Source organism: Saccopteryx leptura, chromosome 4 (assembly GCF_036850995.1).
Source record: "Saccopteryx leptura isolate mSacLep1 chromosome 4, mSacLep1_pri_phased_curated, whole genome shotgun sequence".
NCBI classification, from domain to species: domain Eukaryota; kingdom Metazoa; phylum Chordata; class Mammalia; order Chiroptera; family Emballonuridae; genus Saccopteryx; species Saccopteryx leptura.
The window spans coordinates 177,528,602-177,551,542 of record NC_089506.1 but is presented as its reverse complement, the minus strand read 5'-3'; the positions used below and the strand labels follow the sequence as shown (position 1 = coordinate 177,551,542).

At 39.5% G+C, this 22,941-nt stretch overlaps 1 protein-coding gene across 1 annotated transcript in view; it reads right to left on the bottom strand.

Annotated features, from left to right (window-relative positions):
* The window catches only part of HSD17B4 (hydroxysteroid 17-beta dehydrogenase 4), an 87,951-nt gene that overhangs the window by 47,579 nt on the left and 17,431 nt on the right, over positions 1-22,941 (bottom strand). Inside the window, exons 4-11 of the mRNA XM_066382082.1 lie at positions 22,683-22,742; positions 17,389-17,410; positions 17,239-17,285; positions 15,204-15,288; positions 13,638-13,825; positions 7,008-7,099; positions 3,406-3,430; positions 822-950 (exon numbers count right to left, since the gene is read on the bottom strand). Of these exons, the coding sequence (XP_066238179.1) occupies positions 822-950; positions 3,406-3,430; positions 7,008-7,099; positions 13,638-13,825; positions 15,204-15,288; positions 17,239-17,285; positions 17,389-17,410; positions 22,683-22,742 (648 nt within the window). The remainder of the gene's footprint in view (positions 1-821; positions 951-3,405; positions 3,431-7,007; positions 7,100-13,637; positions 13,826-15,203; positions 15,289-17,238; positions 17,286-17,388; positions 17,411-22,682; positions 22,743-22,941) is intronic.

Here is a 22,941-nt window from a genome sequence, read left to right as displayed (position 1 = left end):
GAGAGATCAATAAAGCCCAGAGTATCAGGAGAGGTTTTGTTGATCATGGGCCTTGAGTGTTTCTAAAGTACCAATAAAAGGAAGAAGGGAAGGGGCATTTTAGAAAGACAGAGAAACAGTAGCAGAGACAAGTGCTAAAATAGCAAAATCTGTTCACTAGAGAGAAAAGAGATAACCCTAAATAAAATAGATAAGGTGCAGATCATTAGGGAATGGAAGACTTTGAAACCAACCATCAGATGAGGACCACATGAATTAAGCACAAATGTATAACCCACTTCATACCATCCCCCAACCATGCACACACCAAAAAAATAGGACTATAAAAAAACTGAAAAACTGACAGCAGGACTGACATACATAAATTAAATTTGAGAAGTTCGAATTCTTACTAAAACAGAAACTGTAGGTCAGTGGTCCCCAACCTTTTTTGGGCCACGGACCGGTTTAATGTCAGAAAATATTTTCACGGACCGGCCTTTAGGGTGGGACAGATAAATGTATCACGTGACCGAGACAAGCGTCAAGAGTGAGTCTTAGATGGATGTAACAGAAGGAATCTGGTCATTTTTTAAAAATAAAACATCGTTCAGACTTAAATATAAATAAAACAGAAATAATGTAAGTTATTTATTCTTTCTCTGCGGACTGGTACCAAATGGCCCACAGACTGGTACCGGTCCACGGCCCGGGGGTTGGGGACCACTGCTGTAGATGATTCAACTGTCTAAGTCACCACAGGTAAAATAGAAAGCAATCCCATGAGAGAAAAGATTGCCTCTGGTTCCCCGACCAGGACCAGACTGAGTGGGACTCATTACCTTGAATTGTCCGCAACTTGTTGGCATTTTCAAAGTCACAGATCTTTTCCCAGTTAGCCTTCACTGCCTCAGGAGTCATCGGCTGATTCTTCTGTCTTACAATTGCTCCAAGGCTCCGCTCCCAGCGTACTGGTTAGAGAAACAAAACTAGGATACTGAGCACATAGTTTTAAGTGGAGACAGAAGTAAAGTAAAATTCCTAAGTGCCCTTTGAACTGTTTTTTTTAATAGTTTGACTATTTTTGTAATTTTTTTATTTTATTTTTATTTATTCATTTTAGAGAGGAGAGAGAGGGAGAGAGAGAGACAGAGGAGAGAGAGACAGGGGGGAGGAGCTGGAAGCATCAACTCCCATATGTGCCTTGACCAGGCAAGCCCAGGGTTTCGAACCAGCGACCTCAGCATTTCCAGGTCGACACTATATCCACTGCGCCACCACGGGTCAGCCCCCTTTGAACTATTTTTTAACTTTAAAAAAAAATATTCAGGCCCTGGCCGGTTGGCTCAGCGGTAGAGCATCGGCCTGGCGTGCGGGGGACCCAGGTTCGATTCCCGGCCAGGGCACATAGGAGAGGCGCCCATTTGCTTCTCCACCCCCCACCCCCTCCTTCCTCTCTGTCTCTCTCTTCCCCTCCCGCAGCCAAGGCTTCATTGGAGCAAAGATGGCCCGGGCGCTGGGGATGGCTCCTTGGCCTCTGCCCCAGGCGCTGGAGTGGCTCTGGTCACGGCAGAGCGACGCCCCGGAGGGGCAGAGCATCGCCCCCTGGTGGGCAGAGCATCGCCCCTGGTGGGCGTGCTGGGTGGATCCCAGTCGGGTGCATGCGGGAGTCTGTCTGACTGTCTCTCCCCGTTTCCAGCTTCAGAAAAATACAAAAAAATAATAATAATGATAATAAATAAAAATTAAAAAAAATATTCAGAAGAAGGATTCTAATGTCTAAAGAATTTTACTACATACCTTAAAATGCATTTTTCCTAAAATAACAAACCCAGTAAGATAATGTCAATTAAAAAAAAATATTTGAAACTAAAGGAAAAACATCTCTTCTGACTTTGACACTACTAAAGGCAGAATAAAATGCTGAATCACAAACAGTGAAATTGTTTATTATCATGCCAAAAAACTGACTTCGTGACCAGAGATCATTCAGGAAATTCACTTCAAGATAACAGAAAGAGATGTGTTGAACAGCACAATGTGGGCCAGTGATGATGACCCATGAAAATTCTAGATAACCAAATACTACATCAGATATTCCCAAATAATTCTCCCTTTTTCTCCCTCTGCTCTTCCACCTTCTCCACAGGAAGTCAACTAAAATACACGTTTTCACAAATATCATTATAGTTGTATAAGTTCCATGAGGAGAATTAACAGTTTTCTTTTATTAAGGACTGAGAAATAAATAACCACTAGTAATCTTATTTAAACATAATGGTCAGACTTTGATGATGATTAAACTGAAGACTTATCTTGGAGAATGACAAAAATGACTGCTTCTAGAGCTTTCCTATTGATAAAGTTCCAGACATAGCTTTTATTGTGTCAATTGATCTTCTTTTCGTAAACTGATGTCATAAGACACTTAAAAATGCTTGAATAATACCTGATCTGTGGTGGTACAGAGGATGGAGCATTCATCTGGAACCCTGAGGTGGCCGATTAGAAACCCTGGGCTTCCCCCATCAAGGAATATACAAGCAATCAATCAGTGAACAACTAAAGTAAAGCAAATGTGAGTTGATACTTCTCGCTCCATCCCCCCCCTCCTCTCCCTGTAAAATCAATAAAGTCTTTTTTTTAAATGCCTGAGTAATGTCACTTTAATAATTGGAAAGAACAAATGAAAATATTGATAGTCTACAATATATTATAACTATGCCCTCTAGTAATGGTACCTTTTAAATAATTCAATTAATTTTGATAGCCCTAGCCAACTAAAACCATACACTGGGACATTGGAATTTTCACAAAGTTAAAAAAAACTGCCTTAGAGCAATTATCCAATTTGAAGCTCACAAAGTGTAAGGGCTGGAGTAAGAGAGGGCTGAAGCCAAAGTCATTCACTATAAGGCTGAAGGGGAATCATTTTGACAAATCAGTTGCAATTTCTGTGCCACAAAACTGTCCAGGTGACTCCTCTCTGTCTCCTCCCAATGCCTCATGCTCCAAGGAAGAAAAGAATTAAATGAGAGAACCAGAAAACTTGCCTGCTGTGGCTCTTCCCATCTTTTCAAAAACAGCCCTCCCTCCCACTCATGTCTCTGCTGACATAGTGAGAACAAGCACGTGAGATGCCAGAGACGTGGGAGGACAAACATCAGTACGGGGACTGTGTGTCTGAAGGAAGAGCCAGCTCTGAACAAGAAAAGGCAAATCCTCAGTAACAGCTGCCAACAGAAAGGAAAGCCACAGGCCGGCAGGACCCCCTCCAGGTCTTAGAACAGCTGCTGGTGTAACAATGGTTAAGTCTGCATGTGTGCACTACATCCAATGGCTAGGCATTTGACAAGATCTTTATCCAGCTCTAATATGTACACAGGTTTAAAGAAATGGAAATAATGTATGGCAAAACAGACTTACATTTTCCAATCCATCCTGCTCCAACCTACCAAAAAGAGGGAAAAAAGTTATATCATCTAATGTGAAATCACTAATAGAATGTTTAAAATTAAAAAAACAGGCAGCTATCTTACTAAGAATACTAGAATATCAGATGAGTGGATAAAAATAATACAGCTCTACAAAAATCCACTGGCTGCACTGCTCATGTTATCAGAGTAGAAAAAGCAGCATGATGTAGTAGAAAAGCATGCTCTGATATCAGAAACCAAGGTTTGATACCAGTTCTTCTACTGACTAGCTGTGTGACCATGGGCAAATTATGTGACGTCCCTAAATCCAAGTTTCCACTTGGGTAACATAAAGGTGATAATACACTCTTCATGTGGTAACCATGAAGGTTAAATATAAATAGTAAATCTGCCTAGCACATCACAGGCTTGAAATACACATCCCTCTAGGAAGTCCTAGTGAATAAAAATATTAAAAAGCAAAGAAAAATAAAGCCTGGATCTGACTTAATGAACTACGGATAGTCATTTTAATGAAACATCTTTATATGAAAATAAAGCAAATAACCAAATATATTAACTGCCACACAGAAAGATGAATTATTTTCTAGAGGCCATCAAAGATATCATCAGAAGAAAATGTTTGCTGTAAAGAAAATCTGTCATCTCTTCAAATAACGCAACTACAATGTGCCAGAACTCATCCTAAGAATTCTTCACACGTATGACAGAGGAAAGTTTATCAGTAGACAGGACACATCTTAGTGGCTATAGGCTCGAGGGTATGACTTTTTAATCATCCTTTGCCTTTATATTTAATATGCCCACACTTTTTACAATAGACCAATCAGCGCTGATGCTGTCAGAGTAAATAAATCAGCAGTGGTTTTGGCAATAGTCAAAAGATAACCATCTTTTGTATTTTGGGAGAGAAGCGACAAAGTACAAGCTCCTCTCAGGGGCTACAAACAACAGCTTTAGCTGAGCCAAAGAATCTATATCTACTATTCCAATTATCTACTAGGTTTTACAAATGAAGTGGAAATTTACATTCAAGATCTAAGTCAGGATATTACACACACGTCTTCCTATGTTTATCAATCATGCATACCAAATGTCCTTCACTAAAAATGTTCACAAGAAAACATACAAAACTTCATCTATACATGACCCTAACTGTGTATGTTTGAGTATGTGTGTAAAATGAGTATATATAAAAAACTATTAGTGTAAAATGTACATCTAATAAAAAACTGGAAGACAATATATAAGAATATTAATAGTAATACCATGGGTAATTTTTCCTACAAATTTTCTGCATATTTTATGTATGTGTATATTTATATGCATATACAAAAAGCATGTATTATTTTTGTTCACAGAATTAATAATAAACAGCATGACTGGTGATGGCCCAGTGGCTAGAGCATTGACCTAGGATACCAAGGTCCCAGGTTCAAAACCCCAAGGATGTTGGCCAGAGCACGGCTCATCTGGCTTGAGTGTAGGGTTGCCAGCTTGAGCATGGGATCATCAGCATGATCCCATGGTCGTTGGCTTGAGCAAGGGGTCACTGGCTCGAGCAAGGCGGTCACTGCCGGTAAGACAGTGAAAAGTAATCAATGAACAATTAAAATGCCACAACTACGAGTTGATGCTTTTTGTCTCTGTCACTCTTTCTTGCTAAGAAAAAAAAAAAGACTTAATAATAAATATAACTATAAAAGATAAAAAGACTTCTGATTGATTGATTGATAAAAAGGTTTTATAAAAAATTCCCTAATGAGATAAAAAACAGGAGGCCAAATATTGAGCCTGATATTATCAAATTGTCCTCTTCTGTAAATTTAGAGTTGTAAAAGTTCTTTCCACATCTAATTTTTCACAATTCACATTCAATGGTTTTGATCAAAACAATCGAGGCACATATATCTGCTTAAACACATGTAGATTGTTTTTAATTACTTATCAGATTTTTATTTAAATGAATCAGGTTAATATATTATTCACTTAAAACCAAGTCAGATTGGCCGTGGCCAGTTGGCTCAGCAGTAGAGAATAGACCCGGTATGTGGAAGTCCCGGGTTCGATTCCTGGCCAGGGCACACAGAAGACCCATCTGCTTCTCCAACCTTCCACCTCCCCTTTTTCTCTTTCTCTGTCTTCCCCTCCCACAGCCAAGGCTCCACTGGAGCAAAGATGGCCCGGGCACTGAATATGGCCCCATGGCCTCCACCTCAGGTGCTAGAATGGCTCTGACTACAGTGGAGCAACGCCTCAGAGGGGCCGAGCATTGCCCCCTGGTGGGCATGCCAGGTAGATCCCGGTTGGGCACATGTGGGAGTCTGTCTCTCTGACCCCTCTCACTTTGGAAAAATACAAAAAAAAAAAAAAAAAAAAAAAATGAGAGAGAGTCAGGTTATTTTCCTACCGAAAAATATTTCTAGATATCATAGAATTGCTCATACAACAGGTACACTGCTACAGATAATCAAATAAAGGAGAAGGGTGCATAAAATATAACAGTTCATGCTAGAAAGGAAGAGCTCAAATTCAAATGAGAAATCCAACATGTACTATATAAAGTGTCATAAAGAGATCTAAAAAGGACTTTGACTATGGATCTCAAAGGATGGTGGAATTATATGTGGTGTTTATTTTTAAATTAACACTTTGCAACAAGGAAAAGGAGTTTATTTTTAAAGTTAAGATAAATAGTAAGTTGTGTTTACTGATCTATCACACCCAGACTAAATTCCCGCAATACTGACATAATATTTCAAATTGTGTGGTAACGGCTATGTATTATGTACTATGTTCTATGCTAAGAGTTTAAAAGTATGATTTCTAGTTGCCACAACAAAACACCAGAAAACTAATGCTCAGGGAGATTAATCTGTACAAACTTCCAGCAAGCCAGCAATTTCCAGAACAGAACTTCACAGTCTGGCCTGGCTGACTCTAACCCTAAGCTAATCTTTCCACTTTACCATTGAGCTTCTCAAACCAAATGAAACTTTATCTCTTCAGCAAAGCACACCAAACCATGAGTATTTTCATTTCTTAAGGGTTTCAAAAATGAAGAACAAAGTAAAAAGAGAATTTATAAAGTTGCAGTTACCTTCTCAAAACAGGACATCTGTCAACACGTTCCTTAATTATAATATAATCATAATATTTTTAAAAATCAGCTGATGCACCAAGAAATGCATGATTCCACACATTGGTGGGACATAAAAACGAGACCAAGAGACATGGACAAGAGTGTGGTGGTAAGGGGGGCGGGGAGAGGGAAGGAGGAAGAGGGGGAGGGGAGGGGGGGGCACCAAGAAAACTAAATAGAAGGTGACGGAGGACAATCTGACTTTAGGTGATGGGTATGCCGCACAATTGAATGACAAGATAATCTGGACATGTTTTCTTTGAATATATGTACCCTGATTTACTGATGTCACCCCATTAAAATTAATAAAAATTTATTTATAAAAAAAAAATCAACTGATGCAGATTCTTAACAAATGTGAGCAACTGGAAAATACTAATTTTTAAATAACCTTTTATATTTAATTACACAAATATTGCTTTGAAAGACAGCAGGAAGGTACAGAATACCTCAAACAAGCCACCGTTTTCCTCACAGCTCTCATGGCAAAGCCAAAGGACCAGGGGGGCCACATAATCTGGCTTCAGAGCTTCCAAAACATCTGAAAGAAATACCCCCAAAAAGTTTATAAATAAGAATATATACATATTCAAGCAATTATTTTACTTTCTGAAAATTTCTTACTTACAAAATTATAGGCAATTCAGAGGCATTTTCAATAAAAAGAACAAAATTAGATGTATATAATTAATTAGTGTAACATTAAAGGCTTTAAAAACAACTTTTTCCATTCCAGTAGAGATATTCCTAAAGCTTTCTCAAGCTTCTAATCTTAAATACATCAGAAATACCCTTCAAAATAGGTAACACTATTCAGGAGAAGACAAGTTAGAGCTGCCTAGTCAAAGACAGGTGAGCAAAGCTATATCTAACATAAGGTACTCAGGTACCATTCATTCCCAAAACTATTTTGCTCTCTCAACTATTTAACCAGAAGCTAGAAGAAAAACAGCCTTGACAATTGTAATGCCAGTAAGTTAAGGATGTGAAATGATCTTTGCAACCATTACTGATGAGTAACAAAGTCTAAGAAATATTTTTCCATTGCATCCTCTCTGTGAGCAACTTAACAGAGCAGAAAGGTCCTACATGTAGTAAGACGACCTGGGTTTTACTGGAGCCTGCCATGCAGGCAATTTAGGACTGTGAGCACATCACCCAGTTCCCCCAGACATGCGTCTTCTCTGTAAGTAAAATGCCTTCCCTGCCTATTCCATCAAGTTGTTCAAGGATCAAATGAGATACAATGTGTTAATATACTTTATAATCTTTAAAGAATCAAACAATTGCAATTTTTAATTGTGAAATGATAAAATGTAATTTTATATTAATACACTAAAGTAACAATGATATTTACAGTACCTGTAAATTAAAGAGCAGCTCCAAAAACTTCACTTTTTAGCCTCTGAAAGCTCATAAATATGTAAAACAATCTAATAGTATACTGTTCTCCCTCTGTTATAAGCATGAGGAGAAAACCAAAGGGAGACTTCAACCATCTCAAATTACACAACAAATTCTTAACCTACAGAACATTCATCTCAATATGTAACACTCCCCTGACTTCCTTTACATATCAATTGCAAAATGGAATGTGAAAGGATAGATGTATATATATTCAGATGTTTAAGTTCACTAACTTTATATCAATAGTATTGAATGCAACAATTAACACATCAATGAAATCCAAATCATCAACTATTACCTTCAGTGAAAAAAAAGAATAGAACATGTCACATTTTATTTCAGATATTGTCATTAATAATGTAAGTAAACATCCTTGCTTTCCAGTACTCGAAACACATTCCAAACTCCCGGGTTAGCTAGCATCATATTATACCCAATCTTATAAACAAAAAACAGGATGAAGGAGATAAGTGAAATTCCAGAGAATATTACAATGAGATATAATTTTAGTCTTACTAGATTGGCATATATTAACAATGCTAAGTTATGGGAAGGACCAGGATACAGGAAAGGGTTAACTCAGCAACTAGGGCCACTTAAACTTTACACAATCCCAAGAACACCTGTCTTCAGAGCTCCTGAGGGGTTCGCTCTGAGCCTTGGTCTAGGCTGCCTAAGAAGAGTTTTACTGTGTGCCTGAGGCCTTGGGCCACAAAAAACCAGTAAAAGAACCAGTTTGATCAGATGGTTTATGCTAACAACGTGGCTTATGGTGGAACCTGTCTTTGTTCAGAGGGGATAGAGTCCAAGTAGCTGAGGTAAGTCACTCAGGATCTGCAAGCTTACATGGCTGACTTCCAATAAAAAGCCTGGACAACAAGGCTCAGGGGAGCCTCCCTGGCTGGCGACACTCTACAGCAGGGGTCCCCACACTTTTTACACAGGGGGCCAGTTCACTGTCCCTCAGACCGCTGGAGTGCCAGACTATAAAAAAAACTATGAACAAATTCCTATGCACACTGCACAGATCTTATTTTAAAGTAAAAAAACAAAACAGAAACAAATACAGTATTTAAAATAAAGAACAAGTAAATTTAAATCAACAAACTGACCAGTATTTCTTTTCTTTTTTTTTTTTGCATTTTTCTGAAGCTGGGAATGGGGAGGCAGTCAGACAGACTCCCTCATGCGCCCAACCCGGATCCATCTGGCACGCCCACCAGGGGCTGATGCTCTGCCTCTCTGGGGTGTCGCTCTGTTGCATCCAGAGCCATTTTAATGCCTGAGGCAGAGGCCACAGAGCCATCCTCAGCACCCAGGCCAACTTTGCTCCAATGGAGCCTTGGCTGCCGGAGGGGAAGAAAGAAACAGAGAGGAAGGAGAGGGGGAGGGGTGGAGAAGCAGATGGGCGCTTCTCCTGTGTGCCCTGGCCGGGAATCGAACCCGGGACTCCTGCACGCCAGGCCGACACTCTACCACTGAGCCAACCGGCCAGGGCCATGACCAGTATTTCAATGGGAACTATGCTCCTCTCATTGACCACCAATGAAAGAGGTGCCCCTTCCGGAAGTGCGGCGGGGGCTGGATAAATGGCCTCAGGGCTGCATGCGGCCCGCACGGGCCGTAGTTTGGGGACCCCTGCTCTACAGCGTTCATGGGGGTTTCTCCTGAGTTTTTCACCCCATATGCCTTTGCCCTTTGCTGATTTTACTCCTTATCTTTTCACTGTAACAAACCATAACCATGAGGATTACAGCTTTGTCTGAGAGTTCTGTGAATTCTTCTAGAGAACTGTAGAGCCTGAGCTGACCCTGGAAAACTCCCACCCAACCAGGAATCAGTAAGAACTCTGTAACCACTGTTGAATAGTACACTGGCTTAACTCCTTTTAAAATTACTTAGTATTATATCAAGTTTACCATTTATATATTATACATAAAACTCAGCAATTTTACTTGTAAGTAGACAACCTAGAAATATTCTTGTTCCGGATACATGAACAAGAATGGAAACATTGTTTAAAAAAAAAGAATGGTAACCCTGTTCAAAAAAGCAAGTAAATTGGAAATAAACCCCGATGTCCATTTATAAGCATTAGATAAATCCACATAATAGACTATTATGCAACTATTATAGAATTATGAAAATGAGAGAAGTATAGCTACACATAATACAAACTAATCTTAGAAATATTGTATAAAAACTAGAAATTCCCCCCAAAATACAATATATTATGATTTATGAATATCAAAATAAGAAAATCAAACAATAAAGGGTTTTTAGCAATATATTTATTATTTTTAAATATTTTAACTAATATTTAAATATTTTAAAATATTTTTTAAGAAAAAATGGCAAGGAAATGATAACCATTTTCTTTAAGTGACTACATCTTGGGGAAACAAGGGGTTGGGATGAAAGGGTAACAAAGACAGATGCAAGTTATTGGTAATGCCCCAACTTTGGGTTGCATGATAGCTAGTTTTCAAGATGGCCCCAATGATCCTCATCTCCTCTTATTCACCCCTTTTTATAGTCCCCGCCCATAATGCCCCAGCATTGTTCTCTGTGACCAGTAGAGCAGAACAGAGGTAATAGTATGTCACTTTTGAAATTAAAAGATACTGCAACTTCCTGTGTGGATGGGTTTCTCTCTTTCAAACTGTATTAGCTCTGGGGGAAGCCAGCTGCCATATCAGCAGTAGTCCAATGGAGAAACTCACATGATGAGAAATTGAGGTCTCCAGACAAAAACTAGGAAGGAAGGACTGCCTCCTGATAACTGTCATGTGCATGTATGAGCTTGGAAGTGGGTCCTCTGACCCAGACAAGAGTTCAGATGACTGTAGTGCCAGCAAACATCTTCAACAAAACCTCACTACAGACCCAGAACCAGAAATTCCCAGCTAAACCACTGAAGACTCCTGACCCCAGAAACCGTGAGATAATAAATGTTTTAAAATCCACTAAATTTTAGAGTAATTTATCACATAGAGTAAATAACTAATACAGCTTAGGAAGTAAGTTCATGGCTATGCAGTCCAGGATTATGTTTCATTTCACATAAGAAACATTCAAGTTACAGACATTACTTTCCACTTATCAAATATATCTCTAAGAAAAAAAAACTGCAGATGTCTCCACACGTTAGTCATAACATCTGGTGTTTTAACAAATGATTCCTTTGATAGCCTTTGAGTATTTCAGAGGAAGAGAAGAAAAACTCTGGGACAAAATTAATTTTCAGCTTTTCATAAGCTATAAAAAGTAAAAATGAAAATAGGGACCCAAGAGGATGACAGAGAGAGATCTTGAACTCACCTCCTCCCATTAACACACCAAACTGACACCTGCATAGGAAGCAAGTCCTCCTGAGGGCCTGAGGCTGACGCAGCAGTCTGTCCAACAGCGAGAAAGGGACACACAGAGCAGGGGAGATAACAGCTACAGCAAGAGGGATACCACTGAGGGGCCTGCACGCTGACTCATCCACCCTCCGGGACAGCGAGAAAACAACAACTTAAAGGACACCTAGGCTACATGTGAAAGAAATCCATTTACAAATCCTAGAAAGTCTGCCAGATGGGTAGAGAATTGCTGGAACTCTCTCCAGGATCAGAGGTACCAAAGAGCACCATTTTTCTATTACCTCTCCACCTAATAGCATGAGTAGGAGCATGGTCGAGACACTCTAGCTGCCTGCCAAGGCTATTCCACCGATCCCTGAGTCCCTGGCCCACACAAGCTCCAGCCATCCCCAAAAGATGCCCCAAGTGAAGAGTGTCCGGGGTCCCCTTCCCCCAACCAAAAATCCGAACCAACCCTCCTGCCAGAGTAGAACTGTTGAGTCAGCCCTGGTCACCCCCAGCCTGTGCCTCCTCCATAACTAGCCATCTGCCAAGGCAGCCCCAGCGGTACATGCCCCAGCTCCAGCCATCCTCCAAAGCAAGCACAACACAGTACACCCCTGGACCCCTAGGCTCACACTCACTGGGGCTCCAGCCATCCCATCAGGGCGTCTCCAGCACAGAGTTCTCAGGACAACCCACACACCCACGCCAGCCCAGCTCCAGCCACCCACCAAGATGCCCCCCACGCAGCACATCCTGGGACTCCCAGAACTATGCCTACTCCGGTTCTAGTCAGTCTGCCAAAACCACCTGGCACACATGGCCTATACAGGGATCACTCCTATGCAAGGCGACTTGCTCAAGACTGGAAGGACTAGTTGTTTCACCTAATTCATAGAAACAAACACAGAAAGGCAAACAACATGAGGAGATAGAGAAACACATTCTAAACAAAAGAATAAAATAAAACCCCAGACAAAGCCACTAATGAAATGAACATAAGTAATTTACCTGATCAAGAGTTCATTACCTTGAAAGAGTTCAAAGTAATGGTCATAAAGATACTCACTGAACTAAGGTGAAGAATGAGAAACATATAAGAATTTCAACAAAGAAAAAATATTAAGAAAAAAAAATCAGCACTGAAGAACACAACTGAAAGAAAAAAATAAACTAGAGGGAATTAACAGACTGGTAGATACAGAAGAACAGATCAGACATTATAGTGGAAATCACCCAAACAGAGCTGCAAATAGAAAAAATTAGTATCGTTTAAGAGACCACTAGAACAACAAGAATACTAACACTCACATTTTATAGGGGTCCCAGAAGGGGCAAAAGAAAGAAGTGAAAACTTATTTGAAGAAATAGTCACTGAACTTCCCTAACCTGAGGGAGGAAACAGGTATCTAGGTTCATGAAGCACAGAAAGTCCTAAACAATATGAATCTAAAGATGGGAAAAGTTAAAAATAAAAATAGAAATTTAAAGGCAGCAAGAGAAAAAATTACTTATTACATACAAAGGAAACCCCATAAAACTATCAGCTGATTACTGAGTAGAAACTTTGCAAGCCAGAAGGAAGAGTGGGAGAAAACTTACAACCAAGAATATCTACAGGGCAAGGTTATCACTTAGAACTGGAGAAGTTTCCCAGAGGAGCTAAAACTAAAGAACTTCATCACTACTAAACCAACAAGGAAACACTGGCCTTACACAACATATTATATCAGACGGACTTCATAGATAACATGCAGAACTTTTCATCCCAATACTGCAGCATACATAAACTCTTCTAGTGCACATAGAACATTCTCCAGGATAGGTCACGTGTGGCCATAAAGCAAGCCTTAATAAATTCAAGAATACTGAAATCATATCAAGTATAATTTCTGACCATAACAGCATGAAGCTAGAAATCAATTACAAGAATAAAGTAGAGAAAATGCAAACACATAGCGACTAAACAGCATGCTACTAAATAACCAACAGACTAATAGCCTTATTAATTATTCTTAAAAGTTCTTATTATTATAAAACAGTAATAATGCTATTATCTCATTCTGTAAAAAAAAAAATTTTTTTAATTTATATATGTACCAATACAGAATGAAAGTGTATCTCAGTGTGTAGAACTACGGCTCCTTTTTAATTGTTTTCCTTTGTGCTTTTCTAAATTTTCTATAATGAACACATATTATACATAACGTTTTGAAACTGCAAAAAAAATAATTTTTAACTATTCAGAAAATTAAAAACTTTAGCAAAGCTCACTTCACACAGATCTGTGGGTAACAGTACTGAAAAATCTAAGCTACTTACCATTAGGCATGACAGTCTGGGTCATCCGGGATCCAGCAGTAGGGGCAATAGTGTTACAATGAATGTTGTTTTTCTTGCCTTCAATTGCAAGAGTATTTGCAAGGCCCAGAAGACCCAGCTTTGCAGCACTATAATTTGCCTGGCCAAAGTTGCCATATATTCCTGAAGCTGATGAAGTCATAATGATCCTAAAAGGAAAATCAATCCCCAATGTCATCTTTTGTATGTTTTGATAATGTCGCAACTCTATGAGCCTTTTTTTTTTTCTTGGTACTATTACACCTGTCAAGAAACAACTCCATATACTATAATTAGGTTCTTATAGTCATGAATTATGTATTTAAAATAATATTAATAATAAAAGTAATCTCTCAAAATTCAACTACAAGATATAACTCTTTTAAAAAGAATCCCTGGTCCTGGCCAGTGGATCAGTAGGATAGATCATTGCCTGGCGTATAGAGGTCCCAGGTTCGATTCCTGGTCAGGGCACAAAGGAAAAGCAACCATCTTCTTCTCACCCCTTTCCCCTCCCACAGTCAGTGTCTCAATTGGTTCAAGTACGGCCCTGGATGCTGAGGATAGTTCAGTTGGTCTAAGCATGTCAGCCTCAGGTGCTAAAAATAACTTGGTACTCGAGCATCAGCCCCTGATGGGGCTGCTGGATGGATCCCGGTTCAGGTGCTTGTGGGAGTCTATCTCCCCTCCTCTTAAAAAAAAAAAAAAAGACTCCCTGGTCACCCTGGTCAGATAGCTTGGTTGGTTAAAGCATTGTCACCAAGCACAGAAGTTGCCAGTTTGATCCCCGGTCAGGGCACCTAGAAGAGCAGACTGATACTTCTGTCTCTCTCTTTCCCTTTCTCTCTTGCTAAAATCAATAAATAAAAATATTTTTTTTTAAATCTTAGGTCAAAACCAAATAAATTCAAGTGTAAGACTGCACATCAATTATCCATTGAAAAAATAAATAAATATTTATAAACATAAAATAAACTGGCAATATGTAACTAAAAATTTTAGTAAGATATATTAGATAAAACAGTTCTAATTCTTTAGTTCTCACTACTTTGACCCTCTCCATCCATTTCCAGATAACATTAAATACCTCCAACTAAAACAGTGTCATCTCATAATCTGACCCAATCTCACTCACTCACCAGCTCTACCACGCCTGTGTCACTCACAAAGTCACAACCAGGGGAGTCCCACAGTTCCTAAACAGTTTATAAAGACTAACTCACATTTCCCAAGTACTAACGAGCGGGAAACAGCCACTCATCTCTCCCTAGTTGCTCACTGGATACACAAAATGATATTTTGGTTACAAAGTACAGCTAAGCCCTCAAAATCTGTACTGCTAAACTATCAGAACAGCAGAAAAATCCTTAATAATGAAAAGTAGGAGGCGAAAAAAATATAGAAAGTTGTTCAGCTCAGCTAATCTGTAACTAAATGACCTACCCATATCCAAAAACGTTTTCCTCAATGCCAAAACAATTACCATTCCCTCTGCACAAGAACCCACACACATCTCTACTCCCCCCTGAAAGCCATATGCAACTCTACCTTCCAAACTTCTGTTTCTTCATGTGATCCCATGCTGCCCGGGTCACCTGGAATGAGCCCCGCAAATGTACTCTGTGGATTATATCTAAAACCAAAAATTATGTTTATTATATACTTTGTCAAAAAGTCCAATAGATTTGTCTCAGAATCAACATAAGCAATGATTTACTTATAAACAGATGCTCATTTTATACTTAGCATTCAAAGTCAACTATTGTCACATGATTCTCTGAGTAAACATTTTTGCCTTTGTTAATTTATGCCTACTTCGTATAAAAATTCACTAATACAGACATCCGAAAATTTTACATATATAGTTGGGACAAACACAAACATTAGTTAAAGCATAAATATAAACTACACAGTTCATCATCAAGAAATCTTTACAGAATGCTCAGTATATCCCCACATCTCTATTTTTCCCAAGGTTTGTAAATGAGTGAGAATTAAGGAGAGATGGGGAGAAAATGGAAAAAGGGAGGGAGGGGAGAGGAAGAGAGAGAATCTCATCTGTTTTTAGAGATGACAATCTAATGAACAGACAACCTGAGGAATACTTTAAATAAACGTAAACCTCTAGATTTAGTTTTTTAACCCAATTTATTTAGATTTAATTTGATTATTTTAAGTATTAAGTTTCAAACATTCTTATTTTTGTCTCAATCTGGGGCCTCATCAAATGATTTCTTGCATATATTAGAAAAATAATGCAAGAGCGAAAAAAAGGGATGTTGGCGGGGGGCGGGGGGTGTTAGGAGTGTTGCGCTTAGGATGAAACCAGAGGAGGCAACCTCAGAGCCCAACCAGAGGTCAGAGGAAAGCGCCAACATAAGCCCTCTTTGCCAACAAATCTTATCTTTCTCAGCTTCTTTTTTACCCTAATTATTACAAGGGAAGAGGAAACTAAAAGCCCTTCTTTGCTTAATCTAAGTCACAAAGATAGTTTGCTTCTTCCAAAAGAACTTCCAGTAATATTCCCCAGAAGCACACACTGCGAACAATGATATATTTCACCTCAGTTATCAGGCCTGCCACTGTCTCAGCCACCATTGTTTGCTGTAGTTCTGATGGCCAGAGGCAGTAAGAGCAAAGAAGAACAAATAGAAAACAGGTTTTTTATAACTGTGATTTTTTCACCTAAACTTAATCTTTCCAATGTGGCATTCCTAGTGGAAAATTTTTCTATTTATTAGAAGCCTCAAAATTCCATCTTGGCCCTGGCCGGTTGGCTCAGTGGTCGAGCGTCGGCCTGGCGTGCAGGAGTCCCAGGTTCGATTCCCAGCCAGGGCACACAAGAGAAGCACTCATCTGCTTCTCCACCCCTCCCCCTCTCCTTCCTCTCTGTCTCTCTCTTCCCCTCCCGCAGCCAAGGCTCCATTGGAGCAAAGATGGCCCGGGCGCTGAGGATGGCTCTGTGGCCTCTGCCTCAGCACTAGAATGGCTCTGGATGCAACAGAGCGATGCCCCAGATGGGCAGAGCATCGCCCCCTGGTGGGCATGCCAGGTGGATCCCGGTCGGGCGCATGTGGGAGTCTGTCTGACTGCCTCCCCGTTTCCAACTTCGGGGGAAAAAAAAAATTCCATCTTGGTTTTTCCCACCCACTACCAAGACCTCCATCACTTCTAGTGCCCCCGGCTCCCTTCCATGACCTGCTCTTACTCCTGAAATAGGACTCACACAGTCAGACACGTGTGCTGAAGGCTGTCAGAGAGAGTTAATACTGCTAGAAAGTGCTGGCAACTTCTCAAGGAAAAAAAAGGGGGAAACAAATCGAAAGGTACAAAGTCCTTTTGAATAACTTCTGACAACTGATTTAAATTTTTTTTAATTTCTCAAATGTTAAAAATATAGGCTTTTTTTTACATTGCAAAAAAAATTTCCACGTGTTCATCATTTTCAGTTATAAAGCTTATTCATCGCTTACATTAGCAGAAGTAGATAAAAGCAAGTTTTTCCTTAAATGTATAAATTTATAAAAATTAAAATGCTAAATAGATAGGTATGTTCCAGAGACATATATTAAAAACAACTTACCCCAGTCTTCATCACTTATTCTAGCAAAGGAACGGTCCCTCAGGATTCTAAAAAAAAATATTATGTCAATCGTGGTGGGGGGGGAGGAAGCATACACTTAAAAAAAAACTTTGCATGCACATTACTAAAAATGAGAAAAGAAATACTCACCCAGCATTGTTAACCACAATATCTGCAATATAAAAAGATTCAAGTCACAAATATATAAGCAAACATTAATTTGCATTTGCTAACAATTTACATGTATTTCCAAATTAGTTTCTCCCCAAGCAAAAGTGTTTATATAACTGATAAAGAGAGCTATCAGAACAAAATTTTACACCTATAGCGAAACAAAAAACAAAATCTCATTTATAAAACCACAGGAAGCATGGCTTGAGTGCTTTGCTCTCAAATTTACCTATCTAAATTTTTTCGCCTCTACCTTCTGCTGAAATTCTATCAGTTTATGTATAGAAATAGCTACTGCACAACTCTTAGGTTCTAAGGATTCAGAGGTAACTACAAGCCATTCCGCATTTAACCTCAAAATTCTCTCAGAAAGTTAAAAGCTTAAAATATTTTTCCTTCCCACTCAAAAGTCAAAAGCCCAGAAAGAAAACCATTAGAGCTAGAAGGGATGTATTATCTTAACATATAATTGTATTCTGATGAAAAGAAATTATTTTTTAAGGTGAATCATCATCATGTAGCTATTTTCACCCTACGACTTCACACCTTTGTGGTCTCTACCCCTCTGTCAGATATATGCAAACATGTCTCTTATGAGCTCAAACATTGCTAGAAAAATAAATATGCTAAACAAAAAAAAAGGGGGGAAGTACGTTCAAATTACAAAAGATTAACATTTTCAGAATGTAAACATGTTGGGCTTATGTGCACTAATGCTTCTCTCTATAATTCAAAAATCAATCTCTTATTTAAAATGTGTAAAACTAGACCAGGAAGATTATCTAGAGAAGAGTGGACTGAACAATATATTGGAAGTACTCCTCTAAAATTAAGATTTTTATTATACAGTTGATCCTGAACAACATAGATTTGAACCGTCCAGATTCATTTATATGTGGATATTTTTTCAATAAATATATTGGAAAAAATTTGGGTATTTGGAGCAATGTGAAAAAACTTGCAGACAAATCACATACTCTAGAAATATCAAAAGTTTTAAGAAAAAGTTAGGCATGTCATGTATACATAAAATATGTGTAACTACTAGTAGTCTATTTTAATCATTACTATAAAACACATACATGTATTACAAAAAGTTAAAATTTAACAAAAAACACAACAGACACATGCCATATGTGGTGCCATTCACAGTGGAGAAATGCAAACAACTGTAAAAATGCAGTATTAAATAACTGCATACATTTAACTGTAGTATATATTGTTCTACCAAGATAATTTTCCAGCCACCTCCTGTTTCTATTGCAGTGATCTCAAGTACACAAGTTTTCTGCTTAAAATGCCATGTGATGGGCCCTGGCCAGGTTGCTCAGTGGGCAGAGAGTTGTGCTTACACACCAAGGTCGCAAGTTCAATCCCCAGTCAGGGCACATACAAGAAGCAAACAATGAATGCACAACTAAGCAGAATAGTGAGTCAGTGCTTCTCTCTCTCCCTTCCTCTCTTTCTCTCTCTCTCCTCTTCTCTCTCAAATCAATGGAAAAATACAAGTGCCATGTGATGCTAACTGCTCTGCATGAGAAATTCCTCTCTTCAGGAAACTGCATAGAGCAATAAAGAGTGATCTCTGATGTTTCTGTATTTTTCATTTTTTAGTGCAGTGCTATAAACCTAAATTAACAGCATGGGACCCACATAAAGTGCCACTAGTGATGCTGGAAGTGTTCTCAAGGAGCAGGGATCATCAGCACGTGCTTTGAGCCAGACAACCAGGTGCTGCTTGTACCGAGGTGATGTGGCTCCCAAACTTGCCAATGCTGATGCTGCCACCATCAAGACCAAACATGCCATCCACTCTGTGAACTGGTACCCTGCTGGCTCCAAAGTTAGCTTTAAATACCAGCCTCCCACCATGGTACCAGGTGGAGATCAGGACAAAACACAGCAAGCTGTGTGCACGCTGAGCAACCCTGCGGCTAGTGCTGAGGCCGGGGCTCTCCTGGACCACAGTGTGACTGATGTATGCCACATGTGCCTTTGTCCACTGCATGTTGGTGAGGATACGGGGAAGGAGAGTTCTCTGAAGCCCATGAGGACGTGGCTGCCCCTGAAAGGGTTATGAGGTGGCTGATGTTGACTCTGTTGAAGAAAAGGGTGAGGAAGGAGAGGAATAAAGTTAAAATGTCACAAAGGTATTGCTTTAACAGGGAGCTTATTGATTTTTGTTTTTAAGATTTTTTTTATTGATTGATTTTTAGAGAGAGAGAGAAAGAGAAGGGAAGTTGGGGGTAAGAGCAGGAAGCATCAACTCTGCTTCTCATATGTGCATTGACCAGGCAAGCCTGGAACTGCAAATTAGCGATCTCAGCATTTCAGGTCAACATCTTATCCACTGTGTCACCACAGGTCAGGCAAGCTTATTGTTTTAAACATTAAAAACTTGTGGTCTGCCCTGGCCGGTTGGCTCAGCGGTAGAGCGTCAGCCTGGCGTGTGGGGGACCCGGGTTCGATTCCCGGCCAGGGCACACAGGAGAAGCACCCATTTGCTTCTCCACCCCCACCCCCTCCTTCCTCTCTGTCTCTCTCTTCCCCTCCCGCAGCCAAGGCTTCATTGGAGCAAAGATGGCCCAGGCGCTGGGGATGGCTCCTTGGCCTCTGCCCCAGGTGCTAGAGTGGCTCTGGTCGCGGCAGAGCGACCCCCCGGAGGGGCAGAGCATCGCTCCCTGGTGGGCAGAGCGTCGCCCCTGGTGGGCGTGCCGGGTGGATCCCGGTTGGGCGCATGTGGGAGTCTGTCTGACTGTCTCTCCCCGTTTCCAGCTTCAGAAAAAAAAAAAAACAAAAAAAACCTTGTGGTCTGATCAGTTAATCTGTATGTAGCAATGTATACTCTAATATACAATCACTGGCCTATGCTTTAAAACATGATGCTTTGTTACAGCCCAACCTGTTCATTTCTCTGATGGGTTTGAATAAAATATTCCTTGTCTTAAATTTAAAAAAAAAAAAAATATGAATTTCTTATTATGTACCATAAATTGAGAGCTGTATGTGTGGTTGCCTGCACTTCAAGATAAATGAATGCAACACAAGGACCATGGAAACGAATAAAGGAAATTCATGAAGCCATCACTGTAGCTATGCCAGCAGTCATGAAAACTTTTCACTTTTTGCATAATATCATTTTATCTCATATTGAAAATGCAGCTTTTATGTGGGTGTGGAATTGCTATAGGAAAGGCATGGCTGTAGACATTAATATGACTTGAGAAAAAGTAAGCATTATATGACAACTCAAAGCAAAAGGAAGATGAAGGAGCTAAAGCTGTAGAATTTAATGCCAGCAATAGATGGTTTGATAATTTAGAAAGAGGTTGGGCTTAAAAAATGACAAGATAACAGAAGCAGCTTCTGTCAACTAAGAGGCAGCAGGCAAGTTCCCAGACACCATTAAGAAAATCACTGACAAGAAAGGATATCTGCCTTAGCAGATTTTTAATGCAAATTCAAGCGCTCTATTCTGGAAAAAATAAATGCCACAGAAGACACTTATTAGTAAGGAAGAGAAATGAACACCACAATTTGAGGTGGGAAGGGATAACTAACTACTGCTTTGTGCAAATGCAGTCAGGCATCAGGACCTCCCTTACCTGCAATGCTGCTACACACCAGGCCTTGACGGAAGAGAGAAACACCAGCTGCCAATGCTTTGGTTGTACAATAAGAAGGCCTGGACAATAACAACCCCTTTTCTGGATTGGCTTTGACACCTGTCCCTGAAGTCAGGCAGTATCTTGCCAGTAAGGAACTACCTTCTAAAGTTCTTTGAGTATTAGATAATGCCCCTCGCCACCAACGACCCCAAAATAAGTTCAACAATGAAGCCACTGGAGTGGTCTACTTGCTCCCTAACATAATGTCAGCCTTAATGTGTATAGCTCATTATACATAGTACTCTATGAAAAAGATTGTCAATGCTATGAAAGAAAACACCAATAGAGAGAACAAAATGAAAGTCTGGAAGGATTACACCACTGACTATGTATGCCATTGTTGTTATAGAAAAAGCTGTTGAAAGCCATCAAGCCTGAAACAATAAATTCTGCTGGAAAAAACTACATCCAGATGTTGTCCATGACTTCAGAGGTTTTACAACAGAGCTGACCAAGGAAACCATGTAAGAAGTTGTGGATATGGCTAAAAAGGCTGCAGGGTAGGGAGGGAAGGATTTCAAGATACGGATCTTAGAGAAATTCAAGAGCTAAAAGACACCATGCCAGAGGAAAACACAGAAGACAATTTCATGGCATTGCTTCTGAACCAACACCAGACAGCGAGGAAGAAGATGTAAAAAAAGGAGTGCCAGAAAACAAACTGACATCAGACCATCTACGGAAGGCTCCACTTACTGAAGACCGCTCTGACTGCTATGGCCACATAAACCCTTCAATGAGATGGGCACTGAAACTAAAGCAAATGGTGGAAGAAGGATGGCACCATGTAGAATATTTTTAAAGAAATGAAAATGCAAAACAGTCAGACAGAAATTATGATGTTTTTCCATAAAGTTCCACTCAGTGTGCCTGCCTCTCCTGCCTCCCTTTCTACCTCCTTGGCCTCAGTCATCCCTGAGACAGCAAGAGCAACCCTTCCTCTTCCTCCTCTTCCTCCTCCTCAGCCTACTCAACATGAAGATGAGGAGGAAGCCCTTCATGATGGTCCACTTCCACTTAATGAACAGCAAATAATCCCCATATCGTAATACAGTTAATAAACTTATCTGTTGTATATGTGTCTGTGTGAAAATATATGGCAAGAACTGTATGAGACATTTCGTGTCATCACCACTGCCTAAGCAGTCATTACGTAAAACACTGTGAGCAAGACTTGTATAGAAGTGGACAGTTTATCCTTACACAGGCACAAGGTGAGTGATATTTAATACGAAATTAATAATGTGTTAGTTTTCTTACTATTTTATAACTTTGCTTTCAAAGAATTACATTAACCTTAGAATATGGCTCTCTCTTAAAAAGGAACTGAGAGAATGATTGTAAGTTTTTTAGAAGCTCTTAAAGTGTAGAAATACATAAAACAAATAACACATAAACACAGAAAACTGGCACACCTCAAGTCCTTTGTGAAATAAGACAGGTTATGTAAAGTAATCAATTTGTAAAAAAAACCTAAATACTTGATCATCAAGAAAGGATTATCAAGAAAGATGAAGTTTTCAGGAAATAAAAGTGAAATGAAAGATATTTCCTTAGGAAGGCACTAACTATTCTGTTAGTACCACAAATGCAGAGAAACGTCACCTATTCTCCCAAAAGCATCCAGCGCTGTCTTCACAACCTTCTCTCCTGCTTCCACTGAATCTGAGGGAAAGGAAAAGTATACAAAACTTCAGTGGTATCTCTCAAAATGATTTCTAAATTCTGTGGATCAAAGCACACAACAAATACTATTCACTCAACAGAACTTATTTACAAGAAAAACACATTTATATTTCAGGTACATAATAAATCACAGTATAGACGATCTAATATTACAAAAGAAATTTAGCCCCTAAGATAA